At 40.6% G+C, this 17011-nt stretch overlaps 1 protein-coding gene across 4 annotated transcripts in view; it reads left to right on the top strand.

Moving 5' to 3' along the window:
- The window catches only part of ZFP36L1 (ZFP36 ring finger protein like 1), an 87015-nt gene extending 78262 nt beyond the window's left edge, over positions 1 to 8753 (top strand). For 3 of the 4 annotated variants that reach the window (XM_074290467.1, XM_074290466.1, XM_074290468.1), the window contains exon 3: positions 5855 to 8753. In XM_074290467.1, the coding sequence (XP_074146568.1) occupies positions 5855 to 6814 (960 nt within the window). In that variant the 3' untranslated portion in view covers positions 6815 to 8753. Of the gene's footprint in view, positions 1 to 3009; positions 3225 to 5854 lie in introns of those variants that run through there. The other variant, XM_074290469.1, reaches the window with a different exon arrangement.
- Positions 8754 to 17011: the final 8258 nt, after the last annotated feature.

Here is a 17011-nt window from a genome sequence, read left to right as displayed (position 1 = left end):
GGGTTTAAAAAAAATTTTTTTTTTGAAAAAATTTTTTTTTGGATTGGATAGAGTCTGTGGGCGTCTTTTCGTTTGGTTATTTTGGCTGGTTTTGTGAACCAGAAGAGGAAAATGTGGCAGCAGCCAAGAGGCGAATTTTAAAGCCCAGTTCCTGAGGGTTGAAATGCATGGAAGAGGAAGTGGGAACAGGGGCCATTTGTTTTGAATGTGCTCTCTTCTCGCTTCTCCTATTTTCATCATTTTCTCTTCTCTCCAGCCCTCTTACCCTTTTCCCTCCTCACCCCACCCTCGGATTCTTAACTCGCTGTCCTCCCTTCTCCCCCTCCCCCCCCTGCTTTGCTTCCCCCTCCCTTGGCTCCCCTCCTCCTTCCTCATTTCCCGTCTCCATCAGCTGTGTCCTACATCCCACTGGAGGTGAGGGCTGGTCCTGCGGAGTTAAGGACGTGTGGTTCAGCAAGGGGAGGAGGGCTGAACCAGGATGGGTTCCGTCCGAAATAGCCTCTCTTCAGGAGTCATACAGACCTCGTGGTCTTAATATGCAACCCACTTTGTGTATTGAAATCTGGAACTCATTACTTCATCACCAAGTAACTTTATGAAATAAAAACTTATTCTTATCCCCGGAATTTAGAAACTCCCCTCCCCCTTCGAATCGGGGGAAAGCATACTTTAAATAAAAGCCTTAAAAAAAACAAAACTAATCTTAATGATTTAAATTAATGTGGATGTGAGTTATTTCCCTTTCTAGAGCTTGCCAAATTGAAGTAAAAATTTGAAAAAGGGGAGTAAGGGAATGAATCAACAGGAGGCAGTTGTTCTGGGTGGGGGATAGGTGGGGGGGTGGTGGAGAAGCCAGTTGTGTTAAAAAAAAAAAAATTATTCAAGTCAAAGTATAGACACATGAAGTTTGTCCAAAGAGGGAAAATGACTACATCGGTTTCCAGCTTACATTACTTTAAACGCTTTAAAGTTGGAGAGAATTTTACTTCTGAAGCTTAATTTTTAGCCACTTAGCATTTGCTAGGGTTGTTGGTATTTTTAAAATAAAATAGGGAACCTCTTTGTGCTTTAAAGGAGAGAAAAGACGGGTTCTGTTCTGCCTTTCTTACGGAAAACGTGCTTATAATGGGGTGACCTAATTCCACCGCAATGGAAAATGCACTTAGGCACACACAAACACCCGCCGGGTTTCATAATAAGATTGAGCAGTGAGAAGTGTTGTGGAATAAACTTCTGATTCGGGTTGAAGGGCTTGACTGTAACAAGATGGCAAAGGGCTTGTGGAAACGGAGAAGAAAAACACCCCAGAGACGGTTGTTTCGCTCTTTATCTTCCACTCCAAAACTTGCCAGGGCGGGGGAAGCAAAACGAACCGTCACTCGGTTAACTGGCAAGTGCCTACTGTGTGCCAGGCTAACCCTGAGGGTTAAAACGTTGCGGCCGGTGTTTTTTTTTTTTTTTTTTTTTTTTTTAATCTTTAAAAAGAACAAGTTTCGGCCTGAGAGCCCCGTGCTCTCCCGTCCCGCCAAAACAGAGTAAGGAGAAAACACCCCGAGTGAAATCGAACCTCTGAGGGACCGAAAAGCCATCTGTTGTTGGGCTGAGTGGCTGGGGGTGGGAGGGCATCGCCAGAGCTATGGGTGAGGGAACGAATGCTCTCTCCCTCCTTTCCAAACTCGGTTTTAAAGAGAACAATTTATCTTCAGGTTGGAGAGGGGGGGAGGGAGACCCAGGGGGAGGGAGACCCAGGGGAAAGGAGGGAGAGGTTGTAATGGACTGCTGTGGAAGTTTGGGGAGTCTGCTAGGTAGGGCTTAGTGAAGGGTTTAGATTGTCTTTTCTAGAAGGAGGAGAAAGTGAAATTACTCTGTCCGTTAAAAGAGAGAAGTAGAAAGAAGAAAAAAAAATGTAGTTACTGGAGGCAAAAGATCTAGAGGGGTGGTCGTTTTTCTTGCAAACTTCCCAAGAGAGAGCGAGGGATCCCATAAAACCTGGCGGCTGGAGTGCAGAGGCATGCGGACCAGAAGCCTGCCATCCGCCCCGGGCCCCAGCGGCCGCACAGTAATCCTCAAGAGGCGGAAAAAAAAAAAAAAAAAACCCTTGCCTGTGTTCCTATCCATCCCAACCCCCTCTACCCCGCATGCACTTCATGCACCCCAAGGCGCTGCCTCTAAGCAGCTCTTGAAGGCGTCCAAACTTTAAAAATACTTTTTAAAAAAGCCAAAAAGGGAAGGACAAGGGAGGGGAAAGGGGAGAGCAAACTTTTTAGGTTTTAAAATGAGATCTAATTAAAAACTTTCCTGGGTTCCTGTAGCTCTTTCCCCTCTCCCTGCTTCTAAGATTTAAAAAGCTCTGGAAGACTTTAAAAGTCCTCTCTCCACTTTTACCAAAAAGGAAGAAGGAAGAAAGGAAAGAGGAAAGAAAGGAGCAAAATGGAGACAGCGAGCACTTCTTAGGTTTTCAAATAAGACCTAATTAAAGCAAAACAAAACAAACAAAAAAGAAATTTTTTAGTGTAAAACCTGCAAGCAGAGACCCGATTCAGATCTCAGCAAAAGAGAAAGTTGATACTGCCTTCCAGAAAAGAAGGAAAAAAAAGTGGGTGGAATAAATGTGATGTCACGGATCACATTCAGAGGCTGACAAAAGAAAAAAAAACTTGTCCATTTCTCCATCCTCCCCCTTCTTCCCCCCCCCCCCCCCTTTAAACTCAAGGTGCGTTTAAAACGCACATGCGGCAATGGGAGTGAACTCTAAACTTTTCCTCTTAAAAAAAAGTTGTACGGCTTAAGTGTGGTTTTTTTTTTTCTTTCCTTTTTTCCCCTCCCCATTCTTTCTTTTGAAAGTTTTTTTTTTTCCCTCTCTTTCCCCTGTGTTTGACCGCATGGCTGATTCAACCTCGTTGTCAATCAACTTTTTTTTTCCTCCTCTTCCTCATTTAAATGAGTTTAAAGCTCCTCCTCCAGCTAGCAAGTCTTGAAACTTTATAAATTGGGCCTTAAAAGCTCAGCAGCCTGGGAGAGTCTGAAAGCCGAGGGGGTGGTTGGAACTGGGAGTGAGAACTCCAGAACCCAGAGAAACTGGAGGCTGTGCCTTACCAACACTGTGATTCTTTTTTAGAAATTATATATATATATTTTACCCCCTCCCCCCCATTTGAACTTCGAAGATGACCACAGCTCTGGTGTCTGCAACCATCTTCGACTTGAGCGAAGTTTTATGCAAGGTAAACCGGGTCAAAAAGTTTTTGTTTTTTGTTTTTTTCAATTTAAACTTTTGTTTAAAAACAAAACCTTTAGCTCCTAGAAAGTGGGAGGAGGGAATGGTAGACAAGATTTTTTCTGTCCCATTTATTACCCTTCGCCCTCTACTTTCAACTGGAAGATCTTGCCTTTTTGTTTGTTAAAAAAAATGTTGAGGAAAAATTAGAATGGGATTACTATTTTTTTTAAACAGTCCTATGGGAGAGGAAGGGGGAAGCTGCAGTTGTCGGGTAACTTTTCTCTGTAGATGCTCAAAGAGAAAAACTTTTTTGGAGAAAATAATTCTGCATTCGTTTCACAAGAAGTTCAAAGTACACTTACTTACGCGGCTCCGTTTTCCCCCAGACCCAATTCTCCCCTTTCCCCCCAAAGAATCTTTTCTCGTATTTGAAATTCTTGTCAACCGTAGGCTTACCTTCTTTTCAATTTTGTCTTAAACTTTTGAGTATTGATTCCATTTTGATTGCTTTCGCCAAGGAGAGTCTGATCTTCTTGGGAGGGGGGCATCGAGAGAGTTTGGGGTGGTGGGAAAGATGGTTAAGATCGGGTCAGAAAGGATATTGCAAAATGCATTTGCAGAGGAGTTTGTGTTCGTGTTAGCTTAAGTCCAGGCTGAAAGCCTCCGCGGTTCTTGCTAGGAGACGACAAGACTTTTCCTGCACACTTTTTATTTGGGTAAATCTAGCACTTTACGGGAGGCAGGAATGGGACCGGGGCTACAGTGACTTTTAGGGATTGGGAGCTATTTTCGAACCAATTGTATCCGACCCGCAGATTTCACAAGTTGCTGGCTCATTGCGACCCATGTGTATATCTTTTAAGAAGTGGATATTGATTCTTCGAAAACTTGACTTGGTGAAACTTCAGACATGTAGTTGCAAGAAGTGAGGGTGGTTTTACAGAGTGCTAGCAGGACGTTTGAAGTTGGGAACACTGTGGGAAAGCAGTGTGTTAGCAACTGGCTGATATATTTCAAGTTTTCTGTGAGTCCCCCCCCCCCATTTGAAAGGGTGAAGTTGCTCAGCCACTTTTAATTGCTAAAGTGTTTTGACTACATTTTAAACACGTCTGGTCTTGTTTGCTGTAACTTCTCCCAATTTGCTCTTGCTGTTGGTTGCTGCTCCCACGGCTAGAGCTTGAGGTGCAAGAAAGGACTAGGAGTTGAACACACACACACAAAATAGGTTTTCTGCCTTTCTTGCCTCTCTCCCTCTTCACCGGTATTGTTTTTAGCCACCTGGGAACTTTTCTCCTCAATCCTTCTTTGATGTGATTGTCTCTCCCCCCCCCTTTCCCCTCCCCCTCCCTTTCTAAATGAGCCCCATTGTTGGGAACCCAGCTCTCAGCTCTGAAGCTGTAATCGGTTTGGCTGGATCGGTGGTACAGGAGCAAACGTTGGATTTGGGCAGTGAGAGCCCAATTGCTCTTCCAAACTCAGGGTATATTTTTCAACAGGTGTGCCTGGAGGGGAGTGGGTCTTCGGGGCAGAATTGTCTGTGATTCCCCCTCCCAGTGGAGGGAAGGATGGGGATGGGAGTGGGTGGGAGGTGGGGTGAGATTTGAGATTGAGGCTTCCTTTTTTGCCTTTTTTTCCTTCCCATCTGCAGCTTTCCTCTAAAGATTAAACACTGGTGCCCTTATCCTGCCCTGTTTTTGCATGCAGCCAAAAGACTAATTGCAATGGAATCCTCACAGGGTTGGGGGTGGGCAGAGGAAGGGGTGGTGATGTAGAACTATGATGGAATATATTCAAGACCAAGAGCATGTGTCTACAGATTATCAATGAGTTTATTTCCCTGGATACCCTCCCCCCACCGCCCCACCCCCTTCTGTATCCCTGAGCATTTTGCTACCCTGGGAGACTTAATGAACTCTAAGAGGACTGACTTGGAGGGAAGATACTTGCAAGGGGAGAAATCGAAGGATCTGTTTGGCCAAGTTATAGGGGGGAGAGAAAGAGAGAGAGCACTCTATCAAGCAGTACCAGAGGGCGTAGGGACTGGTGGCAGGGCAAAGGGGAACCAGATGGTTGGTACTCCTAAGGCTTTTTCGGGGCCCTCCAAGTCTGGATTCCTTTGGGAAAGCTTCATACACATCTGGGCTGCCAGAGAGGTTCCATTTTGATGAAACAGGGAGGCATTTTTGGGGTGCTGCTTTAGAGGCAGTGGGTGTGGCAGGGAAACATGGCTAGAGTTTTGTGTGTATGTGTGTGGGGGGGAGAGAGAATATGACAAAATGATATTTTTTTTCAGTGGGATTGTTTCATTCTTTGTACTTAAGCCTCCAGCACTTAGTAAATACTTGTTGAGTGATTGAGGCTTGGGGCCTGAGGTGAGGACTGTATAGAACCTCGGACTGAGCTATGATGAGAAGTGCATTTGAGCACAATGAGAGATTTAGAAGGAACGGCTGAGAGGGCATCATTTGGGTAGCTGAGTAAGAAGGGGGAAGCAAAGGGGAGGGAGGTTGGGGCCGCAGCTTGCTGGGAAGTTGGGGTATTCTATGCTTTTGGTAGATAGCTGTTGCCTCCCTCTGTCATCTCATTTCTTCTCCCTTTTCTCCCTCCCTCTCTTCTCCCTCTTCTCTCATACAGAATAACAAGATGCTCAACTACAGCCCCTCCAGCCCAGGGGGCTGCCTGCTGGACAGGAAGGCAGTGGGCACCCCAGCAGGTGGGGGCTTTCCCCGGAGGCACTCGGTCACCTTGCCCAGCTCCAAGTTCCACCAGAACCAGCTCCTAAGCAGCCTGAAAGCAGGGGAGCCGTCCCAGGCCCTCAGTTCCAGGGACAGCCGCTTCAGGGACCGCTCCTTTTCAGAGGGGGGCGAGCGGCTCCTGCCTCCTCAGAAGCAGCCCGGTGGAGGCCAGGTCAACTCCAGCCGCTACAAGACAGAGCTATGCCGCCCCTTCGAGGAGAATGGCGCCTGCAAGTATGGAGACAAGTGCCAGTTTGCCCATGGCATCCATGAGCTAAGAAGCCTCACCCGTCACCCCAAGTATAAAACAGAGCTGTGCCGTACCTTCCACACCATTGGCTTCTGCCCCTACGGCCCCCGCTGCCACTTCATCCACAATGCTGAGGAGCGCAGGGCCTTGGCAGGGGGCAGGGACCCCTCTGCTGACCGCCCCCGCCTCCACCACAGCTTCAGTTTCTCTGGCTTCCCCAGTGCCGCCACAGCTGCTACCACGGGGCTGCTGGACAGCCCCACCTCCATCACCCCACCTCCCATCCTGAGCGCTGATGACCTCCTGGGCTCGCCCACCCTGCCCGACGGCGCCAACAACCCCTTTGCCTATTCCAGCCAGGAGCTGGCCAGCCTTTTTGCCCCCAGCATGGGGGTCCCCGGGGGTGGCTCTCCAACCACCTTCCTCTTCCGGCCCATGTCAGAATCCCCCCACATGTTTGACTCTCCCCCCAGCCCTCAGGACTCGCTCTCGGACCAGGAGGGCTACCTGAGCAGTTCCAGCAGTAGCCACAGTGGTTCAGACTCCCCTATCTTGGACAACTCAAGGCGCCTTCCCATCTTCAGCAGACTCTCCATCTCAGATGACTAACCAGAGGGTTTCCCCCTTCCTATTTTCCCCTCAACCCCCTCTCCTTCTCCAAATTCTTCTACCCTCATCAATTTTCCTACAACCTTTCTACATTAACAAGGTTAAGCTCAACCCCTCTCCCCTAGCCTTGGAATACCCCCACTCCTTGCCCCTTTTTTGTCCCACCTAACATAACGACAAGTCCATTTGTCTGTAGCCTTCTCTAGCTTGAACCTCCTCCCTTCTACCCCCTTCCCCCAATTCCTCATCAATTTTCTACCCCACTTTACATAAAAGACAAAAGTCCCAATTGTTGGTAGTTGCCTTTCTCTCTGGCTTAAGCCTTAAGTGCCAAATCACAAAAGCAAAAAGCAGTAACAGTTTACAAAAACAACTTAGTGCCTTTAAACCTAACTTTTTCCACTGTGACTACATTACCTCTCTAGCTGCAGAGGGCACCAGTGGGCCTTCGTGACTCTGCCCTTCAGATGTAAAGGGGGAAGGGAGGGGTAGGACAAGAGAGGGAGGCTTTGGGGAGCGGAAAAAAATTATTGGAATCAGCAGCTCCCTCCACTGGCCAGGAAAAACTGGACCTCTACTTCAGTTCCCCTTCTTATCTCAACTTCTCCCCCCCTTCCCTTCCCTTCCCTTCCCTTCTTTTCCCTGGTAAAATTCCCCCAGGCCTGCTGCATGTAGAAAGCTGGCAGCATTTGAACCCTTTCCCCCTCCTATCCTACTACTCCCTTGTTGACTAATCTTGCCTGGGTCTCTGCAGGTCAGCAGGAAGGAAGGCTGAGAATGGACAAAGATTTGTGATATAAGTGGGACTTTAACGATTTAAAAATTTTTTTTTAATTTTATTTTTTTTTAGTGGGGAGGGAGGAAGGGAATGCTAGGTGGACATGAAAGACTTTTGATTTTGGTGCTAAAAAGTTCCCCAGTATATATGTGACATCTATAAAAAGAAAAAAAAAAGGAGAAAGTATAAGGGGTGAGTGGTGAATGGTATTCATTCCATATACAATTTCTGTGTAAAACAATTTCCAGTAGAAGTAGCTATAATGGTTTTTGCTCTAGAGTACATTAAGTACGTTAGGACTATTGTTATAGCACTCACGCCATGCTTTTTTTTCTGGGTTTTTAACTGTATAACTTTCAGAAATTGGAGAGCAAAAATTTTGCTTGTCACTGCACACAATATAAAAAAAAGCTTATTTAACTTATCAAAAAAACGTATTTATTGCCAAACTATGCTTTTTTTTGTTAATTTTGTTCATATTTATCGGGATGACAAATCCATAGAATATATTCTTTTATGTTTAAATTATGATTCTTCCATATTAATCTTAAGATTGTGAAGTGTCTTTTTTTTTTCCTTTTTTTTCCACAGTTTAATATATTATACTACAATGACATTTTTTTGTAACTTTACACCTTTTGGTTATTTTATTTTAAAAAAAATGAAAAATTAATTTAAAAAAATGCAAAAAACTGTTGGATTATTTATTTTAGAAATTCCCCCCTTGTGTTGGACTGCAAATTGAGTTTCTTTCTTTCTAGACCTTACACAGCTAGGACTTAGAATGTATGTAAAAGTTGTGGTAAAAAAATAAAACAGTAAAGAAGGAAAACAATTTTTTTTTTTTTTTGTATAGCTTCTAAAAGGGAAAAGCAACAAATGAAACCCTCGCACTTCCCACGTGCTACTCAAGACATTCTGAGCACAGATTTGTGGTTCAGTATTCCAGGTCTGGAGTTTTCCCATATTAATGTAAACAGAACTCAAACACACATACATACATACACAAAGATGAATGTAATTACTTTTTTCCTGTTACTGTTCACTACCGATGCTTTCTATTTCTTTTTCCTTTGTGTGAGTTTATTTAAAGAAAAATCTTTTTGTAACGACTGTTTGCAGTTTAGAAATCAATAAACCCCCAGGTTTTTTTTCAAGAAACTTTGGCAGTGGTACTGGTTTTGTTCTTGTGTACATAAATTGTGTTTCTTAAATTTCTGATAATCTTTTACCTCCAGTTTCTCTTCTGTCCAGTGACAGAGAGTGAAGCCATATGAGTTCTAGCTCTCAACATTACATGGTTAGAACCATCACTTCCCTTGCTGACATACTAGAGTAATGAGCTCCAAAGGTGGGAGGTGGGGTTGCTGCCTGACCCAAAGGGGTATGTGATCAACCAGCTGGAGGATGGGGAGAAGTCATATTTCACCTCTACCAAGAGCCAGCTATGAGAATCCAATCTAACTCCGTCACACTTAAATCCTTCTAGTTTTCTCCTGGTCTGCCCCTTCTGTTGTGCCAGTTCTTAATCTCCTTTCTGAGCCAAATATTGGATTCTCAGGGGAGTTAATGTTGCTACCTGGACAACCTGCATCTATGCAGATAGTATTGGGAGAATTCTTTCCTTACCATCATACCATGCCATTTTTTTCCCTTGACCTGCTTCCTAAATTACCCCATAGTTGAAAAAAGTATCCAAGTGTTTGTCTTTGATCCTGGACTAATAAGAATCCTGTTTCCTTTTTCCTTTTGGGTGAGACATCATGAATGTTGCACAGTTTGAGTAGGCACATATGGGTTACAACAAATCACATCTTATTACATTACCTTTTCCTCCAAACTTTCCCTTCTCTGGATTTCCACATTACTGTCAAGGATAACATCAGCCCTTTGGAATCCCGATTTCACAACTCAGTCATTTTTGACTTTTCATTCTTCATTGCAAATATTCAATCTGTTGGCAAATCTGTATCTCCATAAACATTTCTCCTATTTGTCCTCTTTATCTACATAATCTAATGGCCACTAATATTGAACTTTTGCAATAGCCTCCTAAATGGTCTCCATACTCAATGTTCCCCTCCAATCCATCTTCCACACAAATTTTCAAATGAAATTTCTGAGAATACAGGCCTGACCATGTCATTCCTCTACTCAATAAACTGGTGGCTTTCTATGCTTAACTAATAATTAGCTCATCTAATATTTATTTACTTAGATATATTTTCTACAATTAAATACACAATTATTGAAATTAAATCAATTATAAATATCCATATTAAGGATGTGTGCTCACATTTTATATTGATGGGATATAGAATCGAAAAAGTTTGGAGGTCATTTCACCAGAGATTTGACCTGTACTAAAGTGAGGAAACTGTAATTTTGCTTTGTTCCTTTTCACTTGCTTGGTGTTTCAGAGATGTTTTTCCAATCCACAGAGAGCCTGGGAGAAGAGGGGGAGAGAATGATTAGTTGGAAATGCCCAAGACTACACACGTTTAGTTTATTGTGTCCACAAAAATAACATTTCTTTACCCTGTAGACGCATGAGGTTTCCCCACTAGTGTGTTGCTCCCTCTTGTAAAGTAGTTGTCAATCTCTCAAGACTAGATCCTAACCTCTCAATGATTGAAACTTGGATTCTAAGAAGCATTATTTTAGTTCCATATTTCTTAAACTACTGTTCTTTGTTGTTGAAGAGGATCAATGACATCAAGAGGATGATGTCTTACCTTCCAGTAAGATAAAGAGCTAGAGCAAAATGATGCTAGTCATGATTGGATGTATTGCTCCTCATAAGATACAGGGAAGTTTATTTTCTTGAATTAACTAGGTCTGTATTGATAGCACTTAAGTCTCTAATAGACACTAGTAAAGTCAAAATTAAGAAAAAAGAGATGTCTAGGTTTAGGAATGTCATTAAACTAAGGAATGGTTTCCTTAGCTTTGACCTCTACTAGAAAGGGTAAAGGAATATGAAGAAATATATATGTCTTTTGTTCAATGCCCCAGACAGGTAAATGTTGCTGAGGTTGGGATGGACCTCTTGTTATGCAAGGATCTGATTGGGCCCCATCAGGGTAGGGGTTGGGAAAAAATGTTGGACATTTTCTTGAAACTTGGTGATTGGCTTTTGGTCACGTTAGCCAAAATGTTAACCTGGGGAGAGATGGGAGAAGTGTGACTTCTTTCCTTTGTATGTCACCAAATAATCATGAATTGGTAAGTTAGCTGAGAGCCAAGAGGAACAAGGATGCATGTGATCTCTATGGTATAGCTAGTCATAGGACTTCTGACAAATCACATACATTTGCTGACCTTCACGTTCATAATCTAGAAAATGGGAATAATATTTATACTACCTATCTCACAAGAATGAGCAGGCCATAAAAGAGGGACTGGGCAGTAACTGGAATGTTTTCTGAAGGCTTAGCCTACACCTACTACTCAAGTAGGCCTCAGGTTAGGTATTTGTAGGATAAGCTCTTCTCCTTTTCTTCTTCCTCCTCCTCCTCCTTCTAGAATTAATTACTATCAATTCTTTCCAGATGAAGGGGAAGCTAAAGGTTTCAAAAGGTGAGGGGGATGTCCAGAGAACAAAGGTTGGTGGGAAATCTAGAGCAGCATTGACTCTGTTTCCATCTACCTCCTGGTTCAGTGATTCTTAACATGGGTTCCATTGATACCCATTAGTAATCCACAGAGAGATTTTAGGGGGCCCATGAACTTCAATGGGAAAAAATTACAATGGTAGAATAAGCTAAAGCTAGAAATGAGAAAGGTGTATATGTGTGAATGGCTGGACTCTCAATCTCCTTTTGTTACTGCTTTTGTAGTTTAGTTGTTTCACTCCTGTCCAACTCATCATGACAACATTGGAGTTTGGACAACCATTTCCTTTTCCAGTTCATTTTAAGAAAAGGAAACTGAGGCAAATAAGGTTAAGTGACTTACCCAGGGTCACATAGCTAGTGAATGTCTGAAGCCAGATTTGAATGCAGGAAGATGAGCCTTCTTGACTTCAGGCCTGGCACTCTATCCACTGCACCATTTAGCTGGTCCTTTCCTACTGCTACTTCCCTAATAGTTCAGTTCACCATTTTTCTTTTTTGGAAGAAGTAATAAAGCCATAGAATCAGAGAGCTACTTTTTGTGGTGGCAAAGAATTGGAAAATGAGTAGAGGTCCATCGACTGAGGAATGGCTAAATTAAGTTATGGAAATATTATTGGAAAGTAATGGACGTTATGGAAATATTATTGGAAGGTAATGGAATATTATTGTTCTATAAAAATTTGTGAACAAGCTGATTTTAGAAAGGCTTAGAAAGGTTTATATAAACTGATGCTGAGCAAAACAAATAGAACCAGGAATACATTGTGCATAGTAACAGCAAGGTTGTGTCATGATCAACTATGAAAAACTTGGTTCTTCTTAGTGATTCAGTGCCCAAGGCAATTCCAGTAAACTTTGGATAGAAAACACCATCTACATCCAGAGAGATAACTATGGAGACTGAATGTAAATCAATATATGTTATGTTCAGTTTTTTTTTCTTTTTCTTTCTCTTTCATGGTTTTTCCCTTTTGTTCTGATTTTTCTCTCCCAACATGATTCATAAAGAAATGTGCATTTTTAAAAATTGCACATATAGCCAGAAAAAAAATGGGTGTAAAGAATCACACAGCTATAGAAGTCTAGTCCAATTCTTTCATTTTAAAAATTAGGCTGAGAAGCCTTAGTTAAATGATTTGCTCAAGGCCATATGGATAGTAAAAGAAGTAGTATAGGGATTTGAACTCAGATCTAGAACCCCACATTTAGTACTCCAATTGTAATATTCTTTCTTTTGCAAGGATGGCCAATGAAAGAATCACAATGAGGAAAATGGATTTTTACTAGCAAACAACTTAGGCCAGAAAATGGAAAAGTATGGGTTTTCATTCCATAAGGCTAGATTTGACTAGTCTCTGAGCCTCAACTCCAGGTATCAGCTGGACTTGATAAGGCTAAGATCTCTTGCTTGAAAAGTGCAGGTTGGATGCTCAGGCAGATGTGATCTCTGCAGCTGCTGGTAGTTTAATGGAGTTTTATTAGAGTCAAATAGGACCTCAAAACCTGACTAGGTGAGACTTTAGTGAAGTCACTGAGTCAACATTTATTTAGTGCACTTAACCTCTGTGCCTTATAGATGATGAGTTTTCTCATCTGTCAAATGGAGAAGTTGAATTAGATGGCAGCTAAGGTCCCTTTCAGTTCTAAAGCTGAATCCTACAATTCTTGGCCTACAAAAAGTAGCCTGGTTTTTAGTGAAGGGAAGGGAATGTCTTTTATCTGAGACTTGTAACTCACTGATCTTTGTACTAAGGATGGAACAAAATAAAAATCCCTTTAAATTCTAACATGGGAGAATGTAGGAAGAAAGACCTTAGGAATGTAGGAAAAAAGGCAGTAAAAAAAGGACTGCTGACAGTATGGTTCCAAGACACCAGGACAGGCTACTAAAGGACAGAAAGCAGGGGGACGGCTCACTGACCTATGCCTTCTCACCCCAGAAGTCACTGAACTTGCTCCATAAATCCTTGGGCTGATATGTTAGGAGGTGGGTGTTTCATGGGGGAGGTCTAGGCCACCCCTTTGGACTTTCCTCCTGCTCTGACTGCTGTGGGGTGTCCTATGTTAATAATTGATAGAAAGAAAGAGCAGGCCCCAGGGATCCTAGAATGGGAGTTAGTCTTGTTCTGTTATCACAGACCTGCCCCTTGTATATATGGCTGGGCCAAGTCAATATCACTGATGGGACTGGCTTAACCTCAACTGATTTCAGAGGTGGCGGGTGGAGACAGGATAGGTTGTTTCCCTTCACCTACTTCCTTTGGAACAGTTTTTTTTTTTTCCCAGCTTGATTATTGGTTGGAAGAAAAGAGCTTCAGAGAACAGGAAGCTAGAGAGCCAAAGCTAGGCATTTTCTTGGTTGGTATAACATATCAAATGTCTCCTGCAAATGCCAACAGTTCCTGGTGGTATGACTAGTAGATCAGTAAAAGCTTTATTATTTTTTTATTAAAGTTTTTTATTATAGATTTTTATATACAAAACATATGCATGGGTAATTTTTCAGCATTGACCCTTGCAAAAACTTCTGTTTTAACTTTTCCCCTCCTTCCCCTCACCCCTTCCCCTAAATGGCAGGTAGTCCAATACATGTTAAATATGTTAAAGATATGTTAAATATAATATATGTATACATATTTATAGTTATCTTGTTGCACAAGAAAGATCAGATTTAGAAAGAAGGTAAAAATAACCCAAGAAGAAAAAAACAAAAATGCAAGCAAACAATAACAGAAAGAGTGGAAATGTTATGTTGTGGTCCATACTCATTTCCCAATGTTCTTTCTCTGGGCATAGCTGGTGTTCATTGCAGATCAATTGTTACTAATTTGGATCCTCTCATTGTTGAAGAGAGCCTTGTCCATCAGAATTGATCATCATGTAGTATTGCTGTTGAAGTGTATAATGATCTCATTTCACTCAGCATCAGTTCATGTAAGTCTCTCCAAGCCTCTCTGAAATCATCCTGCTGGTAATTTCTTACAGAACAATAATATTCCATAGCATTCATATACCATAATTTATTCAGCCATTCTCCAATTGATGGGCAACCACTCAGTTTCCAGTTTCTTGCCACCACAAAGAGGGCTGTCTCAAACATTCTTGTACATGTGGGTCCCTTTCCCTTTAATATCTCTTTGGGATTAGTAGCACTGCTGGGTCAAAGGGTATGCACAGTTTGATAATTTTTTGAGTATAGTTCCAAATTGCTCTCCAGAATGATTAGATTCTTTCACAACTCCACCAATAATGTATTAATGTCTCTGTTTTCCCATATTCCCTCCAACATTCATCATTATTTTTTCCTGTCGTCTTAGCCAATCTGACAGGTGTGTAATGTATCTCAGAGTTGTCTTAATTTGCATTTCTCTGATCAATAATGATTTGTAACACCTTTTCACATGACTAGAAATAGTTTCAATTTCTTCATCTGAAAATTGTCTGTTCATTTCCTTTGGCCATTTATCAATTGGAGAATAGCTTGATTTCTTATAAATTAGAGTCAGTTCTCTATATATTTTGGAGATGAGGTCTTTATCAGAACCTTTAGCTGTAAAAATGTTTTCCCAGTTTATTGTTTCCCATCTAATCTTGTCTGCATTCGTTTTATTTGTACAAAAGCTTTTTAATTTGATATAATCAAAATTTCCTATTTTGTGATTAATAATGTTCTCTAATTCTTCTTTGGTCACAAATTCCATCCTCTTCCACAGGTCTGAGAGATAAACTATGTTCTAATAATTTATTTATAATCTTATTCTTTATGCCTAGATCATGAACCCATTTTGATCTTATCTTGGTGTACGGTGTTAAGTATGGGTCAATGCCTAGTTTCTGCCTTACTAATTTCCAATGTTCCCAGCAATTTTTGTCAAAAAATGAATTTTTATCCCAAAAAATGGGGTCTTTGGGTTTGTCAAACATGAGATTGCTATAATTATTAACTATTTTGTCCTGTGAACCTAACCTATGCCACTGATCAACTAGTCTATTTCTTATCCAATACCAAATGGTTTTAGTGACTGCTGCGTTATCATATAGTTTTAGGTCAGGTACAGCTAGGTCACCTTCATTTGATTTTTTTTTTTTTTTCATTAGTTCCCTTGAAATTCTTGACCGTTTTGTTCTTACAAATGAATTTTGTTGTTATTTTTTCTAGGTCATTAAAATAGTTTTTGGGAGTCTGATTGGTATAGCACTAAATAAATAGTTTAGGTAGTATTGTCATCTTTATTATATTCGCTCAACCTATCCAGGAGCACTTAATATTCCAATTGGTTAGATCTGACTTTATTTGTGTGGAAAGTTTTTTATAGTTCTCTAATCCCTTTAATTTCTTTTTCATCTCTTATTGCCAAAGCTAGCATTTCTAATACAATATTGAATAGTAATGGTGATAATGGGCAACCTTGTTTCACTCCTGATTTTATTGGGAATGATTCCAGTTTATCCCCATTACATATGATGCTTACTGATGGTTTGTAATAGATGCTACTGATTATTTTGAAGAAAAGTCCATTTATTCCTATATTCTCTAGTGTTTTCAATAGGAATGGGTGTTGGATTTTATTAAATGCTTTTTCTGCATCTATTGAGACAATCAAATGGCTTTTGTTAATTTGGTTATTGATATTGTCAATTATGCTAATAGTTTTCCTAATATTGAACCAGCCCTGCATTCCTGGTGTAAATCCTACTTAGTCATGGTGGGGATGATTTTCTGTAATCTTTTTGTTAAGATTTTATTTGAGATTTTTTGCATTAATGTTCATTAGGGAGATAGGTCTATAATTTTCTTTTTCTGTTTTCATCCTACCTAGTTTAGGCATCAGTACCATGTTTGTATCATACAAGGAATTTGGTAGACTCCTTCATTCCCTATTTTTTCAAATAGTTTATATAGCATTGGAGTTAATTGTTCTTTAAATATTTGGTAGAATTCGCATGTAAATCCACCTAATCCTGGGGATTTTTTTTTAGGGAGTCGATTAATAGCTTGTTTTATTTCTTTTTCTAAAATGGGATTATTTAACCAATTTACTTCTTGCTCTGTTAATTTGGGCAACCTATATTTTTGAAGGTATTCATCCATTTCGTTTAAGTTATCAAATTTATTGGCGTAACATTGGGCAAAGTAACTCCTAATTATTGGTCTAATTTCCTCTTCATAAGTGGAAATTTCTCCCTTTTCATTTTTAAGACTAACAATTTGATTTTCCACTGTCCTTTTTCTAATCAAATATACCAGGAGTTTGTCTATTTTGTTGGGATTTTTTTCTTTCATAAAACCAACTCTTAGTTTTATTTATTAATTCAATAGTTTTTTTTTAACTTTCAATTTTATTGATCTCTCTTTATTTTTAGAATTTCAAGTTTAGCATTTGATTGGGGGTTTTTAATTTGCTCTTTTTTTAGCTTTTTGTAAGCCTAATATTTTGTTGTAAGCCTAATTCCTAGATTTTCTAATTTTCCATTTTATGCAAGTAAGCCTTTAGATATATAAAATTTCCCCTTATTAGCACGTTGGCTGCATCCCACACATTTTGGTAATTCTCGTTATTGTCATTCTCTTGGGTGAAATTATTAATTGTGTCTATTATTTGCTGTTTCATCCAATTATTCTTTAGGATGAGATTATTTAGTTTCTAATTACTTTTTGGTCTATTTTCCCCTGGCTTTTTATTGAATGTAATTTTTATTTCATTGTGATCTGAAAAGGATGCATTTACTATTTCTGCCTTTCTGCATTTGAATTTGAGGCCTTTATATCCTAATATATGGTCAGTTTTTGTATAGTTCTAT

The sequence above is a fragment of the Sminthopsis crassicaudata genome, chromosome 2, assembly GCF_048593235.1.
Source record: "Sminthopsis crassicaudata isolate SCR6 chromosome 2, ASM4859323v1, whole genome shotgun sequence".
In the NCBI taxonomy this organism is placed as follows: domain Eukaryota; kingdom Metazoa; phylum Chordata; class Mammalia; order Dasyuromorphia; family Dasyuridae; genus Sminthopsis; species Sminthopsis crassicaudata.
Note: the sequence above shows the minus strand (reverse complement) of the source record. Positions and strands in the feature narration are given on the sequence as shown.